Source organism: Malaclemys terrapin, chromosome 3 (assembly GCF_027887155.1).
Source record: "Malaclemys terrapin pileata isolate rMalTer1 chromosome 3, rMalTer1.hap1, whole genome shotgun sequence".
Lineage (NCBI taxonomy): Eukaryota > Metazoa > Chordata > Testudines > Emydidae > Malaclemys > Malaclemys terrapin.
Genome location: NC_071507.1, coordinates 202649059 through 202670655, shown reverse-complemented (window position 1 = coordinate 202670655; position 21597 = coordinate 202649059). Strand labels below are relative to the sequence as shown.

Here is a 21597-nt window from a genome sequence, read left to right as displayed (position 1 = left end):
ACTAAACTATTGTATGTAAAGTAAACAAGGTTTTCAAAATGTTTAAGAAGCGTCATTTAAAATTAAATTAAAATGCTGATCTTACGCCATCAGCCTGCTCAGCTCGCTGCCAGCCTGGGGTTCTGTTCACCTAGGCCGGCAGCGGCTGAGTAGGGCCTGCGGCCGGGACCCCAGACCTGGGGGTGGGTGTTTCAGGGGTCAGGGCAGAGGGCTGGGGGAGGGGGTGCAGGGCAGAAGGCTGGGGTGTGTGTGGGGGGATTCAGGGATCAGGGCAGAAGGTTGGGTGTGTGTTGGGGTGTGGGGGGGTCAGGGCAGAGGGCTGGGGGGTGTGGGGGGTGCAGGGCAGAGTGATGGGGCTGTGCGGGTGCAGGGCAGAAGGCTGGGTGTGTGTGTGGGGGATTCAGGGATCAGGGCAGAAGGCTGGGTGTGTGTTGGGGTGGGGGGGTTCAGGGCAGAAGGCTGGGGTGCTCGGCTCGTAGGGGTGCTCCCAGCCCCCTGCCCTGAGCGGCTCATGGCAGGGGGCTGGAAGGGATATGCCCTGTTCTACCTCCTTCCCCCAGGCTCCGTCCCTACCTCTCTCTGCCTCCTCTACAGAGCTGTGTGCAAGCTGCCGCTCTCCCCCCCCGCCCCACAGGGCCATCAACTGATTGGCCAAGGAAGGAGAGGAGGCGGGGCAGGAAAGCACCGCTGGGGGAAGAAGCAGGGGAGGGGGGAAGCTTGGCTGCCGCAGAACCAAGCTTCTGCCTCCTGCCCCCACAGGGGAGAGCAGTGGGCGGGGGGGGGCTGAGGGCCGGGACTGCGTCAGGGGAGCTGCATGCCACTCAAAATCGGCTTGCGTGCCGTGTTTGGCACGTGTGCCGTAGGTTGCCGACCCCTGCACTAGAGATTCAACTATAAGAGAATGTCATCCGTTACAAAGGGACCCTTCTCAATGAAGTCCAAGCCAGCACCACTCATCTCCAAGCAGCAATAGAGAATTTCCAGGTGGAAATGCTGTGTAGAGGCTGAAGATAATATCCGCAGTCAGCTACACAGAAAATTCATTTGGGGCCGTATCCTACTACCCTTACTCACGTTGAGTAGTACCTCACTCTGCAGTTCTTCTCACTGGAATAGACTGAGCGTATTGCTGCTTACAGATCAATGATGTAGGCCCTTAGTGATACAGTACTAATTTCCACTGGGCTGATAAGGCTGCCAACATGTGGCTTCCTACCATTACCTGAGGCGTAATCTGTGGCTGCATGCCTGCCCTCATACTGATGCCGACTGGAGAATTTGCTGCAAACTGGTTCAGGATCGCCTGCCGATTTTGGTGTATCAGCTGGAGGAGGAGGAAATCAGACAGACCTTACAGCTCTACACCTGTTTTGGTCAGGTACAGAACATCTACAGACCCACCAATGGCAACTGGCTTCCAACAGCATTTTTCTTCCTTGCGTTTTTCCTCCCTACCTATCTGAGAAGCAGGTAATTCATTTAAAGGGACTTTTACTAGTTTCCCCACAATCTCTTCTAACTACAAAATGGCAACACAGCACTTTCCTTTACGTTATTCCTGGTGCACATCCTTCTGCTGCTCTATTACAGTGGGGCATCCTAATGACAGAGCTTGTGGGATGGGCTGGCCCCACATAAGGAGACGTGCTGGGCAAAACCCAGTGTGTGGCAGTTCACAGACTTCTGTAACCTGCACAGCACATCTGGAGGGGAAGAGGTTGACTGCTGGGCAGCTCTAGCCGAGAGTTCTGGATTCCCCATAAAACCAAAGTGAATAGTCACCTGCTGCTGCCCTTGTAGCCGCTGCTGCAGCTGAAGTCTCAGCTGGTTGGGAGCTGTCGGTGGCCTGTTTAAAGTCTGCCGTGGCTGCATTCCCATGTTGGTGGGGAAAGCCCCTCGGGGGGGTGGTACCTGAACCGGCATGGGCCCGAAAGAGGGTTTCTGCCTGACCATGCCTTGGAAAGGGCTGGGGAGATTAGCAGTAGGAGAAGCAGAAGAATAAGGCTGGGGGTAGAGGCCAGGCTTCTGATCCATTAGAAGAGACGGTGTCGCTTGCTGTGGCTGGAATCTGTCAGTCAGCACTTCCAGGCCGCCTCCCTGTTTAAAAAGGGGGACAAAAGTGAGACCCCTTCTTAGCTGACAAAAATCCCAGCAGAGTTTCTAACACACAAAGCAACTGCCATGTGTTCCACTTCTCACAGAAGGCGGCAAACCCCAACTCAAAGGGCCCAACCTTCACTTCTCAGGCTCCTCAAGCATAGGCCAGAATGGACTGCTCCTAGGATTAACCCAACGGCTGGCCCTGGCATTCACTACACCGGTACAGCCGACCACACTCCAGCCTGCTTGAGTCTAGTCATTGGGAATGTCCCAAAAAGCAACTGCAGAAGAACCATTAGTACCTCACTCCTCAGGGCCAGAGGCCTTAAAAACCTTCACAAGGAAAAGGACTTTTTGCTTGGGCATGAACAAAGGCCACAATTTTCAGAAGGGCTCAGCACATGCAGTTGGGTCCAGATTTTCCAGGGAGCTCATCTCCTATTGTTGTCAAGGTGAGCGGAGGAAGGGGCAAGAGATTCTTTGTTGTTCTCAGGAGTGGGGGTGGTGGGAGGGGTGACTCTTGATAATCTGCATTAGGAGCTGAGCTGTTTGGAAAATCTAGCCATTTATTTAGGGGCCTGAAGGGGCGCTGCGCTGCGACAGTGGGAGAATCAATTCAAGGCCAGGGGAACAGCATGGTATCTCCTACATTACCCTCCTATTGCAGTCTGCAAAGGGGAGGTGGCCAGAGGTAATAGGTTGCAGCTGGGGCTTCCCTGTGCCCCAGCAATCCCCAGCTATCATGATAGCCCTAGAAGTCTTTGACAGCTGGAGTAATAGCCTTCAAGCTGCCTTCACTTACACAGGGTGACCAGACCAATGCACAGTCAGATCTGGATCACAGGAGCGTGCCTTCCGGAGCTGTACTGTGGGCTCCTCAGCTGCAGGCCGGGATCGGGGTCAGTATATGCAAGTAAGCCGAATCAGACCACTCTTAGGAAGCTTCCACAGGTGAAATAGGAGACACACTGTTCTGCTTTAGCTTTACTCCAGGTAGAGCAAAATAACTGGGACCCAGCAGAGAGTAAACTGCAAAGCTTGTGGCATTGAGTTCCACAAGTTAACTATGTGCTATGTAAAAAAAAAACATCTTTCCCTCAATGGGGGAAGTAAATTCCACACTGGAGAACAGCTCACTGAAAACATCCTGATTTCAGCCCCACCTCATTAAACTGGGGGCTAGGTTAACTCGAGCACCTCACCTGACCACAACTCCTTGTCTGATGCTGCAGCAGAGAGGTGGTCTTAGACATAATCAGTTACCAGATTAGGAGCCCTATCCCATCAGGTGCTTGAAATCAATCAGCAACCTTCAGCATCGGGTCCAAGTTGGGGGAAACGAACTCGGAGGTTTCGCTACTCTCTAGAGGTATGTCTTCCCTGCAGAGTTAACTCAGGTGACCGGTGCCTGGGTGTGAGCAGGCACTCTGTGTGCAATACCATGCCTGAATTACTGCACCCTTGCCGCTGCTGCTGCATGTAGCCGTGTGTGTCGCTAGACACCTGGAAGGAATCTCACGGCTCTGTGCTGCACTTAGCTGAGCCACTCCATGATTCTTTCCTAGTGAATTGTGGAAGACCTTGTCTGTCATTCTAGGGGGGAGGGAGGGGAATTATGGGAAGGTGCAGCAAGACTCTATCCTCCCTGCAAAGTAGGTGGGTGACCAGCCTGAGAGAAAACGGCACCGAGGCTCTAACCCAGACCCCGCCGTGCCAGGTAGCTCAGGCTGAAAGCAACACTAAACTCGGCTGAGAAGGTTTTGTTTGTGAAGAGGAGGTGGGCTAAGGTAACTCCATAGTGAAGACATACCCTAAGGTTTGAGTTGGTTCCAGGTGGGTCTGAAATACAAGTAAGAGTAAGGGTAAGTCTGTACAACGTACCCAAGGAAATACGAATTGGTTTAGGAGGATGGGATACATTTCAATTATGTATCTGAGGGGGAAACTATCGAAATGAACATCTTCCCAAAGGTGCCTGAATTCTCAATGCTGTCCCCATAAATATTTATGTCCAATACATATTTTATAGCATTACATAAGTTATTACAAAGATTCATCTGGAGCCATGGAAAAAACCCAAGATTAATATTAAAGAAACGATACTTGGATGGGAGGAAAGCTGGATTTCAATTCCAAACATGAGCTGATGCTCCGAGCCATAGACTATTAGACAGGGAATTTGCTGGCTCAAGAGGGATGATGATTGGCAATCTCACATAACTCTGGGCCCCAGGCTCGGTGTTCCAAGGCATCTTACTTCAGTATTTTAGAGAGAAAGTCAGATGCCTAGTATCCTCCCTAAGAACAACACTGAAAGTTAACTGGTGTGGTTATGGGCGTTAGGTGGCCTGTATGAAATGTGTTTGGTAGATTGTAATACGGGTCCTGGTGGATAGGAGACCATGGCACGAAAACCACCATACCACAACTGGCATCTTTATTGGCAGCCTCAGCAGAGGAATCAGTGACTGAACGTGCCAGGGAGACAGAACTCCTGCTCTCAGACCTACATTTTTAAAAGTGGCTAGTGATTTTGATGCCCAAGATGAGACGCCTTAAAAGGGGTCTGCTATTGAGAGGGCAGATGCTTGGAATTTCCTGAAAAACAACTCCACTATATAAGGTGTCTCAGATTAGTCACCCCAAATCAATAGTCACACAAGAAAATTTAGGTTTGTCTCTAGATTAAAGCTGAGGCACAGCGATGGGGTGATATAAAGAAGTTGCACTGCTATTGTGTGGTTGCTCTGTGGCGGCTCAGTGGCAGAAGCCCCCTTGAGTTCAGCGATAAAGAAGCAGGCCTTGGAAGAGGAGAGGAATTCACTCTCTAGGGCTCCCTTTCTACGTCCATTCCAAGAGCACTAAAATTAATGACAGATTTTTGGTTCTAATAATTTTTTTGGAAACAAACATGCGTGTGTAAGTATTGTCTGAACTGGAAAAATAAATTATAGAAATAGTCGCAAACTATTTCATTACTTGTATGTCTCTGTTCTTTATATCTTTTCTATGATCAGGATTTCTTCAAGCAGTGCTGTTCTTCATTATTTATGAAAACCCGGCATATTCTTAGAGGCCCAGATCCTGCCGTTGGATCTGTGTGCACCCAGGCGGAACCCCATTGGGGTTTACGGGATTAAGCTCTGCGCAGCTCCGAGGCAGGATCTGGGCCACTGCATGTGCTGCACAATGGCAATATTGAGGGAGCGGGGGAACAACCCATCAGCCTGCGGTTAAATTGGAGACGGGTTGCTGCAATGAAAGCCAGGCTTGGTGGTAACGGCTGTGCATTTTTGTACCAGCAAGGCCATTAAGCATATATTATGCAGCATAATTAAGGCTCCGGAATCTCTACTTGTGAGATTCCAGCTGGAGTTCTCTTCTGCACTCTAACCCCAAAGGAAGATGGTGAGGCAGGAAAGCCTGCCAACTCTCCCCACTTCCCACTGCATGAGCCATTCGAGGATAAATACGTTCAGTTGCCTCTGAGAGGCTGATGTTTCCCACGGGGGATCACGTTTTAAAAGCAGGGGGCACAATATTGTATTTCATGGGGATATTTTCCAACTTTTTGGTAGAGCGCACTGGAAAATGCCATGGTATTAAGTATCCTCTTTGAGCCTAATGTGCTGTTTTGTTCCCATCCACATCTGGCAAGCAAGCACCAGATGTTGGAAGCCCTCCTTTGCACCCATTATCAGGCCTCAGCACCTGGCCACATACACAATCCTCTACCAGCCCCAGCACCCCCCAAGCACATCGCTTGCTACCTGGACCAATTTGTCAATCCCAAGAGCTCGGTCCAATTCCGCCAACTCCGTTTCATCTTTGCCACTCAGGAAGGACACAAGCTGCTCGAGGAGGGCTTTCTCGTCATTCCGGCCCTCCGGCGTGGTGGGGGGGCATAGGAGTTCGTCCAGCTGGGAAGTGATGCACTGGCTGTGTGAGTGACAAAATAAACGGAGACATTCAGTGTAGAAAACAGCTCTGCATTTCAGCTGTAAGAACCCCACGTGGAAGGACTGCTTCTGCAGGGTTCCTCCCGCTGACATGCTCACTTGCCTAACTGGTTCTGAGTCCGCGCAACAACTCACTCTGATCTAGCAAGCGAACCCAAAGTGATGTTTGGAACGCACCGAGGGTGAACTGCACCCCTGCACAAGGTTTAGGCACCACTTCAGACTATTGCTGGACCTATGCGCAAGGTTGAGTTTCAGAGCCTCAACAAGATTCTTATCAAACCTTCTTGATTTTTCCAGGTTTTGTGCTGGCAAATGTCCCGCTAGCTGGGAAGGACAGCGGGTTTTCAGTACAGAGAATTCTTTGGAAACACAAAGCCAGAGAGGTTTGGGAAAAGTCAGAACAGCTGACACTAAAGCAAAGGAAACTGTTTAGGCACAAAAATAAGCCTGAAGAATTCTCCCCCTTGATATTCTTGGGGACAAGGTTAATATGTAATGAGAGCCGTTCCAATGACGTGACTGATTGGTGCCAATGGGATTTTCTGGGCCTGACACAATGAAGGGAGCTATGGCACATCACACTTCTAGAAAAGCACAAAGGAGAGAGCTTAAACATGCCAGTGGTTCCCAAGGAGCAGACCTGTTTATCCTCTTAGCTCCAGATGAGGACCAGATGTACAGTAAGTAACTGAAACTAATCTGATCAGGAACACTGCAGCCAATACACATAGTTTAATCCAGGGAAAGAAATATAAGGCACTGGAATTTCTAGACTGCAGTACAGGAGCAGAGGAAGAAGGGGAGGGAGAGGTGGAGAATGGGGCTTGCTTCAGTCTATAACAAAGTTTCCTGCTGCTTGTAGCTTCATATCAAACCAAATGTGTGTGTGTTAAAGCTGCAGCTACACATCCAGTGTACTGGCTCCTGTACACACAAACACTCCATCAGTCCACAGCAGGGGCATCAAATTCAGAGGAAAGGGCTGGATTCCAGGTTAAATTGTGGGCTGGAGGTTGGCAGAGTGCCCTCGATCCACATCGGAGACCCCAATGATAGCAGTGGAAGGTTCACTCAGACAGCCAACAAACAATGCGGCCGTTACTAGTAACTAGACTGATTTATTCCTGTATTTCCTTCTCTGCGGCAACTCCCAAATGGCACCTGTCGATGGTTTCACTCCCATCCCGACCCCATTCTACACACTAGAACCGTCAGTAAATGTTGAGGTGCCGCGACATCATTGGTCTCGGTGCTGATGCTCCAACCTAGCACGAGAAGGGTGTTCGCCCCTCTGACTCACTGGTGCAAGCTCCATGCAGACATCCTGATGTCTCTAACGCGTGGGTCACGTGTGGAAGGTTCTTTTCCCCGCCAGGAGGACTAGAAACTTTTTTTTTTCTTTAATTGAAGCTTAGATTCTGCACAATCGGAGCATGCCACGTGGGTCACACAAATACATCATGCAGGCCAGATCCGCCCTGCAGGCGGTATGTTTGACACCGCTGCGCTATGGCTTATATGCAATACAATACTGCACGAGGCCCTTGCTGACCTCAGGGCTCCCTTGGTCTAGGACTGTACAAACGCAGAGAGAGGGGGGCAGTCCCTGCCCTGAAGAGCTTACAGCCTAAAGAGACAAAGAAAGGGAGAGTAGTATCCCCATCTCAGACAGGGGACAGAGACAGAAATAATGAGAGACTCACCCAAAGTCACTCGGAGTCTGGGAACTGAACCTGGAACTCCAAACTCCCAGCCTGGTGCCTTAACTACAGCACCGATGTTCTTCTTTACACAGCCTGCTCGTTATGGGTTGATATGCTATTTTACTTCTTGCAGGCCATCTCTTAAAGGGATTTCTGGGTGTGGCAACACAAACGCAAAGCCCTACGCTAACGGGACTATTATTCCTCAGAAAAATCACAGGTCCCAGACACATTTCTAACAAGCTGCTGATATATTCCAGCAAAATGGTTCATGGGAAACAAGCCAGCCAGGAACAGAACCCCCTCAGCCTCCCTATGTCTTCCTCACGTGTACATAAGAGCACAGAAGGAAACCCCAAGTCTTCTAAAGACATGCAGCTCAGAGTGACCACAAACTGCTCCACATCTATCCAGAGACCCACCAGCTTTATAAGGTGAAGAGAACAGCTCTATCACACTCGAGTTAACATGTATCTTGCAGCAGAGCAAGACGGAAAGCTCTGTTAATAACAAACATAACCATATAAGCTTTACATATGAAGTTCAATTTGAGCTTTAATAGAGCCTGTCAAATTGAAAACTGGAGCATGCGGCCAGTAACCTGTAATCAAATTCTGTCCTAGACACAGCTCCAGCAGTTTAACAGCCTCTACACAGACATTTGATTTTATTTAAAGCTCTGCTGAGGGCTGGAGCGAGACCTTTGGGGGTTTTTGGTCCAGAAAAGCCCTCTGGACTAGGCGAAAGGCTCACCACTTTGCCTCTGGTGGGCATTGTTTACGATTATTGGGATCTTCTTCCCATTCAAGGTCAGGACTATCTTATTAGCAATGGCAAAAATCTCACCCTTGTCACCTCGATGGGTTAAACACAAGACCGCGGTTTGCCTACTCTCCACCATTCCTGGTGCTGCTGCTTTCACATACAAGGAGGCAGCGTCACATTTACTCCTAACATTGCTGGAAGCCATTTCACCCTCTGCTTCCTTCCCCCCTGTAAGGCACCCATCCCCTTGGAATCTGGGCATCAAATGTTGCATGCATGACAGGCAGGCTCTCTCTAGCCCCCTGGTTAGCTTTGTGAGTTTACATATAATGACATTTTTAATAAGTACTTTTATTTTATTTATGGCCATTGCTCCTGGGGAAAGGCCTCACAAACTATTTTGTTCTGTCCTAGTTATATGCCAATAGCTCCACCTTATTGCTTAATGTTCTGTTCTCCTTCAGGAGCACAGCTGGTCATTTAGCAGACTGTTTACCTCCCCATCACAAGCCTTGATGTATTCACTGCTGATGAAGCCCAACTGCAGCTATTTTAATAGCTACATGGAAAACGCCATTCGGAGGTTTTGCTCAAGCAGAACTGTACAGTACCTCCCTTCTGCCTCAATTCAGGTCAAAGAAAAGTTTCTGCATGCAGAGTTTCTGCAACCTTATAACTACACCACTAGGTGGCAGTAGTTGTAATTAATGGACTCTATCCTTAGTTATTTGGAAAAAAATAGTTTTCTCTCACACTGTCTTAATACTGATTTCAGTGTATCTGGTATCTTTCCCCGTTGACACGGTACTAATATTATTCGTGCTGGCACAGGGTGAAGTTCACCCTTGTGAAACGGGCCAGCACAAAGCCTGTGCCTCAGTGATGTTCTGACCGTGCTGGCTGGCCCTTGCATACAGGTGTGAATTTCACCCTTGTGCTATTGTATCTCCTCCAGTCTTAACTAGCTATGGTGAGAACGTTCCTCTCCCTCAACTCTCAACCAAGTGCATCAGACTAGAAAATATCAGGACATCTTATTATGGCCAACATTTGAGCTGTCTGATCACTTAATAAACCTCATGTAAGTGTAACTTCCACGGGTATGCCTACACAGCCAGTGAAAGCAAGTCTCAGAGCCCGGTTTGACAGACTCAGGCTCATGCCATGGCATTAAAATTAGCTGAAGCCTAAGGAGATGGGTGGGTAGGCTTCAGAGCCCAAGCTCCAGCCTGAGCCCAAACCTCTACACTGCTATTTTTAGTCATAGTGCGAATCTCAGACTGTCTACCTTTAACACTCACTGCCGTGGGTTGACAATCGCTGTGTGGACACACCCATAGGGACCTTTACCCAAGGGTTGGCACGGCAATCTCTATCCACAGAAGAGCAAACCGTAAGCCTACTGAAAATATATCGTAAGAGGGTAGAGGAGGGTGGGGTGGCGGGAAGGCAGATTATCCAAACCCACAGTACTTACTCGTCTGGTTTATTCAAAGATACTCGATTCATGGAGGCCATGGGGTTGTCTGCCCATGGAATCTGGTCACCCATTCCTGGCTGTCCAAACTGTTGATCGGAGACTCCCAACTCCAGTTCAGACAATCCTGATTGGGAAAAGCGAGGGTGGGGTAGAGTAAGTGTTATAGAGCAAAAGAGGTGTCATGAACCACTCTACAAAGGGAGTTACAAGTCTTTCCCCATTCATCATCCCATTCACTTACATGTAAAATACCTTCAGTGTAAGGTGGAGGAAGAGTGGGGAAAATGCAAAGGAAGCTAAGAGTTCAGACAAATGTTAATGCCTGCTTAGACCTGAAATCCTTTTGGAGTCAGCTGAGATAATCCCTGGCTCACAGAGGTACAGAGGCAGTACCTCCCCCCATCCCCAAAAGCATTCTGACATGAAAGTTTGAGCTGATGTTGTGGACAAGTATTACCACTACTAAAGGATTAAGAAACGGGGCTACTTAGCTCTTCCATACATGATGCTCAGACACCATGATGATGACACAGAATACATGCCAAAAACAGAGTGATTAAACGGAAATATGAAATCTCTCATCAGGCCCCTTTTACCACCACCTCGGATCAGGAATCCAGAGGGGCAACCGACTGAAGCAGGGTCAAGGACTTGCTCCACATTGATGTCCTATATCTCTGTGAACAAAGCTCTAATCAGGCTGAGTACGTGAAATCTTACCAAAGCAATGGGAATTCACACAGCCGACTCCCTTCACTTGCAATGCACGGCACACAGTCACCCACAACCTAGGCAGCCCAATTTAACTACTGCAGCTCAACTACGCTGTCTAATAGACTGTAGCGGGACAGTGATTGTGTCATGGCTCTAACACTTTGCGAGCGCAGGAGAAGCAATAAGGAAAGGGATAAGAGTGCACTAAGATTTCAAAATAAATGACATGAGTTTTCAGAAAACAGAGACACTCCAGCTCAGAGAGTTTGTGACATATACCCCAAGACCCAGAGAGCTTTGTTCCTAATGGCAGGACTATACCAACAGACATTATCTCCTGGGTACACTTATATAGGAAGAGAAAGTCTCTCTCAAAGGTTGTACACACGGCGGCTTTGTGTAAGTCCCTCTTTTACATAGATCTACGAATGTTTTCAAAATGTAGCCAGTTAAAGAATTCTTTATTGAAAGTTGTTACCACTGGAGATTTTGCCTAAAAAACCAACTCAAAATAAAGCGCACACATATTCATGCCTTTTGACTTTCCATTCTGGAGAAACTCATTTTACAGGGAAAAGGCCAATTCAACCAATTTAAATTCCGCAGGAGTTTGAGCCCAGCCCAGAACTGAGCAATTTATGAGGTCTGGAGACTTTACACCATCATCTTATTTGAAATATGAATTGATATTTAAGACTAAAAGCATCTTGGCTAAACTAATGATTGGACAGCAATGTGAACAGAGAACTGCAAGGGATAAGAAAATCTGTGACCATGGTGGCATCCCTTCTCCTGGGCATGCTCCCCCGTGTCCATGTATAGTTCTATTATTTCTAAGGTTTCAAGTACTTACAAAGCAGTTACTGAAAATGAAAAGTCTTTATTTATTTTTGGTGTTTTTACCATACACAGCCATGCTAATTCCTTTTGCAATAAAATGGGTTACATATATTAGTGATTATTGAGGTGCATATCCTTTAAAGGACAGGATCTAAGCATACCGCATGTTGGCCAAGTATGGCTCTTTGTCCTTCTCTAGCAGCTGCTGTTTCAAACTTAATGGACCCGGTCCTTTAGCTCAAGCACTAGAGGTTCACGCTTTTAGATCTAGAGGTCCCAGCTTCCATTCCCACTGATGCCCTCAATCAAGTGCACAGTTACAAAGTGGTCATTACCCACAGATGACCCTACTATTGTTGCAAGTGGACACCAGGTTCCTGCAAAGCTAGCCCTAAAATCTGAGAAGTCTGCCTGGATCTAGCTGCCACAGTTTTGTCTGATCAGCTAATCTGATCATAGCTATGCACCAGCAAGTCAACTTGCAAGTGTTCATTTACTTCATGAAATTACTGTACAGTAAGACAACATTCTTAAGGTTGCTTGGCAACAGAAGAATAAAAGAAATTCTAGCAGCAGCAACGTCAGCTCCAGCTGGGCAAGAGAATGCTCCATGCGCAATTGCTTTGCAGCCTAATTCAGTTTCTTGATAGGCTTCTTTGACATGTTTTCACATATTTGCTTGGGCTGAAGCTTATGGTCTTCTCCAAACAACAACAGTTCAGCTGCTGTCCATGTGCACCAATCTGCAAGATGAAAGTATTCAGAAATCCAGATGCCATCTTCTCCACAGGCAACTTCCTTCCCCCTTCAGATAAACTAAGTTACAATTCAGATACTGTTTTGGTGCTGAGTCAACTTGATCCAAGCCATTCCACAAACTAAAGTCTTATAAGTGCAACTGAATAAGCACTTTAGATAGAGGCCACTATGGGCAGAACCATAATAAGTCAGTGCTTATAACCATGACAGCTGGGACAAGGCACAACATAGGCAAACGGTGTGCAATTTCCTCACACAACTCTGCCACTGCTTCTCAGTCTTGGCTCCTAAGCCAAAGCTATATCATACCAAACTGTCCTTCTGAGCATGAGACCAACTGCCAAGCTCATTGCACTTGTGAGCCAAGGCAAGTCCTCAAGCTAGGTCTCCGGTCTGGGAAAGCTAGTGCAAAACTTAACTCAAACTGATCCCTGTATTTAATATAAGACCTGAGATCTCCTGCACCGACTGACTTCAGAAGGAGAAGAGGACACTTAGTACGTTGTAGGAGGTATCCAGCTTCTTACAGGGTTGGGCTCATAGAAGAGTTCTGCACTACAGCCTCTGAAGTCTTTCAGCAATGTTCTGTACTAGGTCCCAAATTGTAAGTACGGGGGCGAGGGGTGGGATAGCTCAGTGGTTTGAGCATTGGCCTGCTAAATGCAGGGTTGTGAGTTTAATCCTTGAGGGGGCCACTTAGGGATCTGGGGCAAAATTAGTACTTGGTCCTGCTAGTGAAGGCAGGGGGCTGGACTCAATGACCTTTCAAGGTCCCTTCCAGTTCTAGGAGATAGGTATTTCTCCATTATTAAAATTTAATATAGTTATTAACGATATGGAAAAGGGATAAGTAGTGAGATAGCAACATTTGCAGATGACATGAAGTTGTTTAGGTTAGTCAGCCCCAGAGAGGGCTGTGAAGAACTTCATGGAGACCTAACCAAGCTAGGTGAACGGGCAACACGATGGCAAATGTCATTCACCATCGATGCACGCAAAGTAATGCCCACTAGAGAGAAAAATGTGAACTACTGGTACACTGTAAAGGGTTCTACATTAACTGTCAGCCCAAGAAAGAGACATGGGTGTCACTGTAGACAGATCAATAAAAACCTCTGCTCAGTGCACAAGTGCAGTCAAAAATGCCAACAAGAAGTTAGGATCTATAAGGAATGAGATGGAGAATAATAATGAAATGTTATAACGCCTTTATATAAATCAATGGTGCAGCCTCATCTGGATACTGCACACATTGCTGGTCACTTGATCTCCAAAAGGATACTGCAGAACTGGAGGAGATTCAGGGAAGAGCAACAAGAGTGATCAAGGCCTGGAAAACCTCTCCTATGCAGAAAGACTGAAAAGGTTGGGATCATTACCTTAGAAAGGAGAAAAATACGAGGGGCCATGATAGAAGTCTATAAAATACTAAATAATCTGGAGAAGGGAGGTCAGCAGCATTTGTTCTTCCAGTCTCAGACCGTGAGAACAAGGAGATATGCAATAAAATTAGGGTGGCAAATTCAAAGCCAATAAAAGGAAATACTTTTTTCCCCACACAGTATGTAATTAAGATGTGAAACTCACTGCCACTGGAAGTCACCGAAACCAAGAATTTAACAAGAATAAATGGGACTGGACAGTTATAGTGATGCATATATGGAGATATACCTATCTCATAGAACTGGAAGGGACCCCGAAAGGTCATTGAGTCCAGCCCCCTGCCTTCACTAGCAGGACCAAGTACTGATTTTTGCCCCAGATCCCTAAGTGGCCCCCTCAAGGACTGAACCTACAACCCTGGGTTTAGCAGGCCAATGCTCAAACCACTGAGCTAGCCCTCCCCCCATCAAGAAGATCCTGAGTTATCATAATTAATGGCAATAAAAATATTGGAAGGATATTAAACTGTGTGCTTCAGGGCTCACGCTAATCTCAAACTACTAGAGCTCAGGAAGAGACCTACGTAGGGAGCAGATTATCCCACATCTGCCTTTGGCAGGGTTCTTACAACGTCCTCTGAAGCGTCTGGTTCTGGCCCCTGTTGGAGACAGGACACTGGACTCAATGGACCTTGGGTCTGATCCCATCTGGCAATTCCTATGCTCACATGTTTTCTTTGGCTTCCAGCTGAAGGTGAGCGGTCCTGGGTCTGTGACTTCCTGTGATCCATTCCCTGCTGTGGAGCTGCCATTACAGCACTTCTCTTCCTTCACAGAGGATGAAAAATACGGTTCTCTTCTGAGATCATCTTTAATATCTCGCCATGTTGATGGGGAGAGGTGGAGACAGAGTAGCAATATCCTCCCTTCCTGGAGACCCCTGTAGCATAGTTTGGAAAGCAGGAATACCAAGGTCTCTAGCATTGTGCCACTAGTACCATCAGGTGCCCACCACACCAATTTAATTCATTGCCTGAACTGGGATCTTACTCCTGAAGCTGTTTATACACCTTCTTATGAGCCTCTGGGGAGAGTGCAACCAAAGTCATTTGCAGTCATGAAACCCCAGCCTGTTCACGGAGTTTAATGTTGCCATTCAAAAGTAGCTTATTCATTCCAAGTTTTATGGAAAGATATTTAGACCAATTTCCAGGGGAATATGGCCCTTGCACTAAACTCGTAACAGCTTTATCCAGTACTGGCAATTTAATCTAGAAACAGGTACAGGAAAGCCAGGTCTGTTCGCTTCTCTTTTCGCAGTAATGCAGAATTAAAAAAAAAAAAAAAGAAAAGCTGGGTTATTTCAAACATTCACATTGAAGTGGATTAACTGGGTTATCATTCCAAGACACCATAGCGGTATTCCCCAGCAGGTAAGTGGAATAAAGGAAAGGGTAGTGCATGCCCTTTTCCAGACACGGCAGTGAAGGTGGGAGTGGCTTCAGTACAGTGTCTTTCAGCACCAACGTATGCAGTGTTGTTGTAGCAGTTTGGTCCCATGACGTTAGAGAGACAAGGTGGGTGAGGTAAGATCTTCTATTGGACCAACTTCTGTTGGTGAGCGAGACAAGCTTTCGAGCTTACAGAGATCTTCTTCAGCTCCGTGTAAGCTCGAATGCATCTCTCCCCCCAAGAGAAGTTGGTCCAATAAAAGATATTACCTCACCCACCTTGTCTTTCATCTCCAATGTTAATCAATTTTTCTGCTTCTCCGTATTCTCTGCTTGGAGAAAGCTGGGTGGGATTGTTTTACTTTACCCAGTTTGCATAGGGCCACCATCAGAATTGGTTTTCAAAACACAGGTCTAACATTACCTCACCTTCCCTAAAGTGAAATTCAGACACAAAGCCTATGTCCCATGTAAACCTTCTGCTCTGCACGGGGTGAATTTAACTTATCTTGGTGCCCTCTCTGCTATACTTTTATATTGGTAGATCCCCCCCAGAAACTGCAGGCATAACCTAGTAGGGAGCAGAAGGCCCAGATCAGCAGATCCCTGCGGGAGCACATACCTGTATCAGGCTGGAAGGGGTTTGGTCCAGTTACTGTCCCCCTGCCCTGCTCTGACGGTAACCCGGAACGCAGACTGCTGCCATTCGTTGCAGGAAAATGAGCTGGCCTGAGCTGAACTGGCTCCACGGGGTCGCAGAACTCAAATGGGGACCGGCCAGCCTGCATGCCCTGCCCGCCGTTAATAGCTAGAGATTCATTAAATAATAAATAAGCATAACTCAGACAGCTTCCGAGGGCTCATCACGACATTACCAATGCTTGACTGATTCATCCTGCCAGCCAAAAAAGCTGATATCAGTGACTTTGGAGGACAAGAGAGGGATTGGTGTGGGAATGGCCTACTCATGGCACTTGGGACTGACAAGATGTGACTTCATTGCTCAGAGCCCACCCCAGGGAATCACACCTTAGGAACACAGGCAAACGCGGACACTATGCTTCCGATCAGCACCGGACAGCGACGTGGCTCTGATTTAGTACTTCTGAGAAGGCAGGCACTCCATGCTGCTACCACAACGGTGCTGTAGAGAAAGGGACCAGCACCCCAGTAGTTAAGCTGGGCAGGTGGAGGGATATGTAGTGGATATGTAGAGGGTGGCTAGGTTTGACTGGATTCTTGTGCCTATGTATTATATGAAATAAGCAAGTTTTGAATCCCAGTGCAAGAACTGCACAAACCTCACTCTCACTTCAGATCAACATAGGAGCCCCTTGAGGGGATAATTCACAGCTGCACGCTCACTGCAGTCAGAACTTGATCCAGGTACATAACCAGGACCTCACAAACCCGCACAGGGTGAAATTCACCCCTGTGCGGTGGGCCAACGCTCAGCCTGAAGTGGGATTTAAGTGATACCCATGCCTCAGGCAGGCCCACTACACAGGGCTGAATTCCAGCCACCATTCACCATACCCTCTGCTCTTTTCAGCTGTGATTTAATGGAAAAAAGCCTGTCGTGGGGGGTCCCATCTTTATTCACCCTGTAGAATCATCTGCATCTTCAAAGATTTTATCTCTTTTGATCAGAGCTTAGGCTAGGTTTCACCCCTGTGCAGGGCACAGGCCTTGCATGGGCTCTCTCCAGAGGGCTGAATGTCAGTGTAATGACCAGGCATCTCACTGCAGAGATGCAGTGCGTTTTCTGAGTTAACCATTGTAATCCACGCACCAGTTTAACCCAACAGCACTAACTTAAAGGGAACTGGTTTCCTTGTGGGCATTTGGGGTTGAGATAAAGTATCATTTCCCAGCAAGAATATGTAAATTCTGGATTATATGGGGAGTCGCTGTTGGGAGTTTAAAGCATAGAGTTGGACACATCTCACCATAGATGTACTCCTCCTCTTTGCCAATCTCTGTTTCAGCCCTGTCTGATATAAGATTCCCTTGTCTCCCAAAGACAATAAAGCCCCATTATAATTATACTCATGTCACTACATTATGAATGCCCTAGTACTCCGTTCCCTGAAGGTGCTGTCCATTTGAGTCTTTAGAATAAGAGTTCTTGGCATGCAAATAATAGGCTTGAGTGATAAGCGGCTGTCTGATCTTTAGCTATGAATTCAGTGGAGAGGTGATGGGACAAATTGGTCAATGGCTCTGATTAGAGCTGACAGCTCCTTTTCAAGCTGCCAGACATTCCCCTATTGTGGAAAGGCGCAGCATGGCTCTCTGATGCATTTAGTCTCACTGCAGCTGTCATTCGAAGCCCTCACCAGGTTTATCGCCCAGTGAGCTGTGGTCCAAGCGTAGTATCTTCTATCCAACTCGCGCTCCTCTGTTTCTCTCATAGCCAATATCCTGATCTTAGAGTCATATGGTGGCTCTTGATTCAGATAATCTACTCTCCTTGAAGCATATGTAACACACCGCCATGTCACCCTCTAGTGGCTGGTCCCAGTGACTAGAACAACCTGCTTGCAACTAATGGAGTTTTTCTTTAATTTGGTGCTAGAGGCCTGTTTCCCAAGGATGACTGGTATGTGTAGCTACAAAATATTCTCTGAGGTCAGGCCTCCAGAGCAGAATTTTGCTCCTGCTTACAACACTTTTGTTCTTCCTCATACTATGGGATTTTTTTACCCTTCTAAAGATGCCGAATCTACATAAGAATGGCCATACTGGGTTCATCTAGCCCAGTACCTTGTCTTCAGACAGTGGCCAGTGCCAGGTGCTTCAGAAGAAATGACCAGAACAGGACAATTATCTAGTGATCCATCCCGTGTCATCCAGTCCCATCTTCTGGTAGTCAGAGGTTTAGGGACACCTACAGCATGGGGTTGTCTCGCTGCCCATTGTGGCTAATAGCTATGCATGGACCTATCCTCCATGAACTTATCTAATTCTTTTTTGAACTCTGTTATACTTTTGGCCTTCACAACATTCCCTGCCAATGAGTTCTACAGGTTGACTCTGTGTGGTGTGAACAAGTACTTCCTTTTGTTTGTTTTTAACCTACTGCCTATTAATTTCATTGGTGACCCCTAGTTCTTGTGTTACATGAAGGGGGTAAATAACACTTCCTTATTTACTTTCTCCACACCATTCATGATTTTATAGACCTCTATCACACCCTCCGTTAGTCACCTTTTTTCTAAGCTGAACAGTCACTGTCTTTTTAATGTCTCTTCATATGGAAGCTGTTCCATACCCCTAACCATTTTTGCTAAACTTCTCTGTACTTTTACTTTTTCCAATTCTAATGATCTTTTTTGAGATGGGGTGACCAGAACTGCATACAGTATTTAAGGTGTGGGCATATTATGGATTTAGATAATGGCATTATGCTATTTACTATCTATCCCTTTCCTAATGGTTCCTAACATTCTGTTCGCTTTTTTGACTGCCGCTGCACATTGAGTGGATGTTTTCAGAGAACTATCCACAATGACACCAAGATCTCTTTCTTGAGTAGTAACAGCTAATTTAGACCCCATCATTTTGTATGGAAAACATAATCCCAACTATACAATGTGCATTACTTTGTCCTTATCAACACTGAATTTCATTTCCCATTCTGAAAGTCCAAGTACACAGGGTCAGGTTTTCAAGAGCTCAGAACGCATTGCGACACTTATGGGCAGATTTTGAGAGCTCAGTATGTTGAGTGCATGTTGGGAGCTGAGCTCTCTGGAAAACCTGCCCATTTGTACTGGGCACTGAACTCTTCTACAAATCTGGCTCCGATCACGGATGACAAGTGCTTTTGAAAATCTGGCTTTTGTGCTCAGTAGGTGCTACTTTGCTATAGGTAATTGTGTAGAGTCCTGTTAGCACTATTAAGCCACCATCTTACTTGGGCTGTTAGTAGTTAATTTTCTCGCTTAGCATAACTGATTCTAGCATTTTGTTAGAGCTGAGGAGGACTTGTCAGATTGGTGTTATGTAGTTCACTGCAGCTACTCTGGCTCCTTAGCCTGGGATCACCCTTGTCCACATGTTTATTGACCCCCTCAAAAATTCTAATAGATTGGTGAGGCATGATTTTCCTTACAACAGCTGTGTTGATTCTTCCCCAGTGTATCGTGTTCATCTGTGTCTCTGATAATTCTGTTCAGTACTATCGTTTGAACCAATTTGCCTGGTACTGAAGTCAGACTTACCAGAAGCCTGTAATTGCCAGGATCGCCTCTGGACCCTTTTTAAAAAATTGGTATTACATTAGCTGTCTTCCAGGCATCGAGTACAGAGGATGATTTAAGCAATAGGCTACATTCCACAATTAGTAGTTCTGCAATGTCATATGCAAGTTCCTTCAGAACTCTCGGGTGAATACCTTCTGGTCCTGCTGACTTCTTATGTTTAATTTATCAATTTGTTCCAGAACTTCCGCTACTGACACCTGAAACTAGAGTCCTATGAAAACATTCCAGGCTGTTCATTTACCCCCTTCCTGCCAAACCTATTTCATGGGCTTTGTCCTGATTTCTGCATGAGACAGCAGAGACAGCCAACAGCTTCATTATCTCTATTTGCTGAATAAGTAATGTGTGAATTATCCCTCCCAGGGCAGAACAGCAGCTAATTGGTTTATATCTGGGATTATTCTGCCAACCATTAGCTTTTCTTTTTAGAATTCCCCTCCCACTCCCTCTCCCTCTTTCAGACAGTCCTGTTCATTAGCAAAAATCTGCACCTCCACTCTTAAGACTCAATGTAATTCTCAGTGATAAGATGAATATTTCTGCTTGTGGTAATATGGTGGATGCAACAAACAACTCTGTTTCACCCAAAACAAAAACCCAGGATAGGTAAACCCTCACAAAGCTGGAACCTGGTTACACTCTATGCACTGGGGCTGCAAGGGGGAGGATTTCACAGAACTGAAGCCGATACGTGAGGGCAGCCTTGGCTGAGTGAAACCTATTGGATGTAATACAACCGGCACCCCTGGGGGGAAGCCCGTGAATGTTAAGTAAAAGCATCACCAGGTTTATTTTACTTTCACTGAAAAGAGCTGAAAACCTGGGGGCTTTGCTAAAGTTGCTTTGTGCTGCCCCACCTCTGAAAATCAGGCCATTTATTCAGGTATCTAAATAGGGATGTGGGTGATGAAACTCTAGGCACCCAAATTGATAGTGATGACACGAAACCACATACAGTGACCCGCTCCTTACTGACTCCCCAACTCCCAATTTGTGAAGGAATGTAGCCTTGTCCTCTTACTCACTCATGGCATGGCTGTTTGAAATGCAAAGAGATGTCTGATAGTGAACACATCTCTGCAAGTTCACTAAGCTTTAAGATATAAAACACAATTAAGAGGACACACTGGCCCCAGTATACCACATAAAGCTAATACTGTATCCCTAGAAGTCCACTGCAATGACAAGAGATGAATCTCCCCCCAAATACTGGAAAACGGTCTTGTGGATTAGCAGGAGAGAGCAGAGCTATTAGCACGGACACATACTATTAAGCCCCATTGGAGTTCTTGCTGCAGCGCTGGGCTGGAGCGGGGCTGTCAGAATCTCAGGTTTGACCGCAACACTGGCCATGCTGCTTTCGGTTCTGTCTGTCCCACACAAGCCTGGTAACTGGCCTGCTTTCTCCAGCGAAGGCAGCAGCTGATCGAGCTGGTCGAGGTCAGCAGCAAACTAAGGAAGGAAACAAGGTCACAGGTCAGTCATGGAGCCCATTTGGGCAGCACAATCTCTTTACACACAGAAAAAATTCAGAAACAGCCACTCTCTCCCCTCCCCCACCCCCCAAATTAACTGTCTCATTGAAATTACATGCAAAGAGGGCAATCAGGACTCATTCTGTGCCTGGCAGTTCAAGCATTTTGCAATGTAATTTTCTTCTGACTACCCTCCCCAAATGCTACAGTAAAGGCCTCTGTTGGAATGATTTCTGTGTACCCTCGATCACAGATAAGCAGAAGCACAGAAACAGGGTCTGATTGACCACTATGTTACCGCCTGGTTTACAGCTACTGATTTCACTGGAATTACCCATGAGAAGCTGGAACACGGGAGAATCAGGCCCCTAGCCTCTAGAACGAGCCTAGAGCATTACACAGAAGATGCAGAATCAACATCTTGGGTATGAGATGTCACCATTTCGTGTCCATTAGGTAGAGGGGGTAGTTTGCTCTGTCAAAACATGCAGAGACAGTTGCCCTTGTGGTTATGGCACTGGCCTGGGACTCAGGAAAGCTGGGTTCAATTCTTGACTGCCACCAGCTTCCTGTGTGACCTTGTGCAAGCCTCTCTGTGTGCCTCGGTTCCCTGTCTGTAAAATGAGGATAATACTTCCTTTCCCCACCCTTTGTCTGTCTTGCCTATTTAGACTGCAGACTCTACAGGGCAGTGACTG

The 21597-nt window shown here is 46.8% G+C and overlaps 1 protein-coding gene across 1 annotated transcript in view; it reads right to left on the bottom strand.

Annotated features, from left to right (window-relative positions):
* The window catches only part of NCOA1 (nuclear receptor coactivator 1), a 263927-nt gene that overhangs the window by 28669 nt on the left and 213661 nt on the right, over nucleotides 1-21597 (bottom strand). The window contains exons 11-15 of the mRNA XM_054021341.1: nucleotides 20693-20876; nucleotides 10008-10134; nucleotides 5871-6039; nucleotides 1783-2097; nucleotides 1223-1324 (exon numbers count right to left, since the gene is read on the bottom strand). Coding sequence (XP_053877316.1) covers nucleotides 1223-1324; nucleotides 1783-2097; nucleotides 5871-6039; nucleotides 10008-10134; nucleotides 20693-20876 — 897 coding nt within the window. The remainder of the gene's footprint in view (nucleotides 1-1222; nucleotides 1325-1782; nucleotides 2098-5870; nucleotides 6040-10007; nucleotides 10135-20692; nucleotides 20877-21597) is intronic.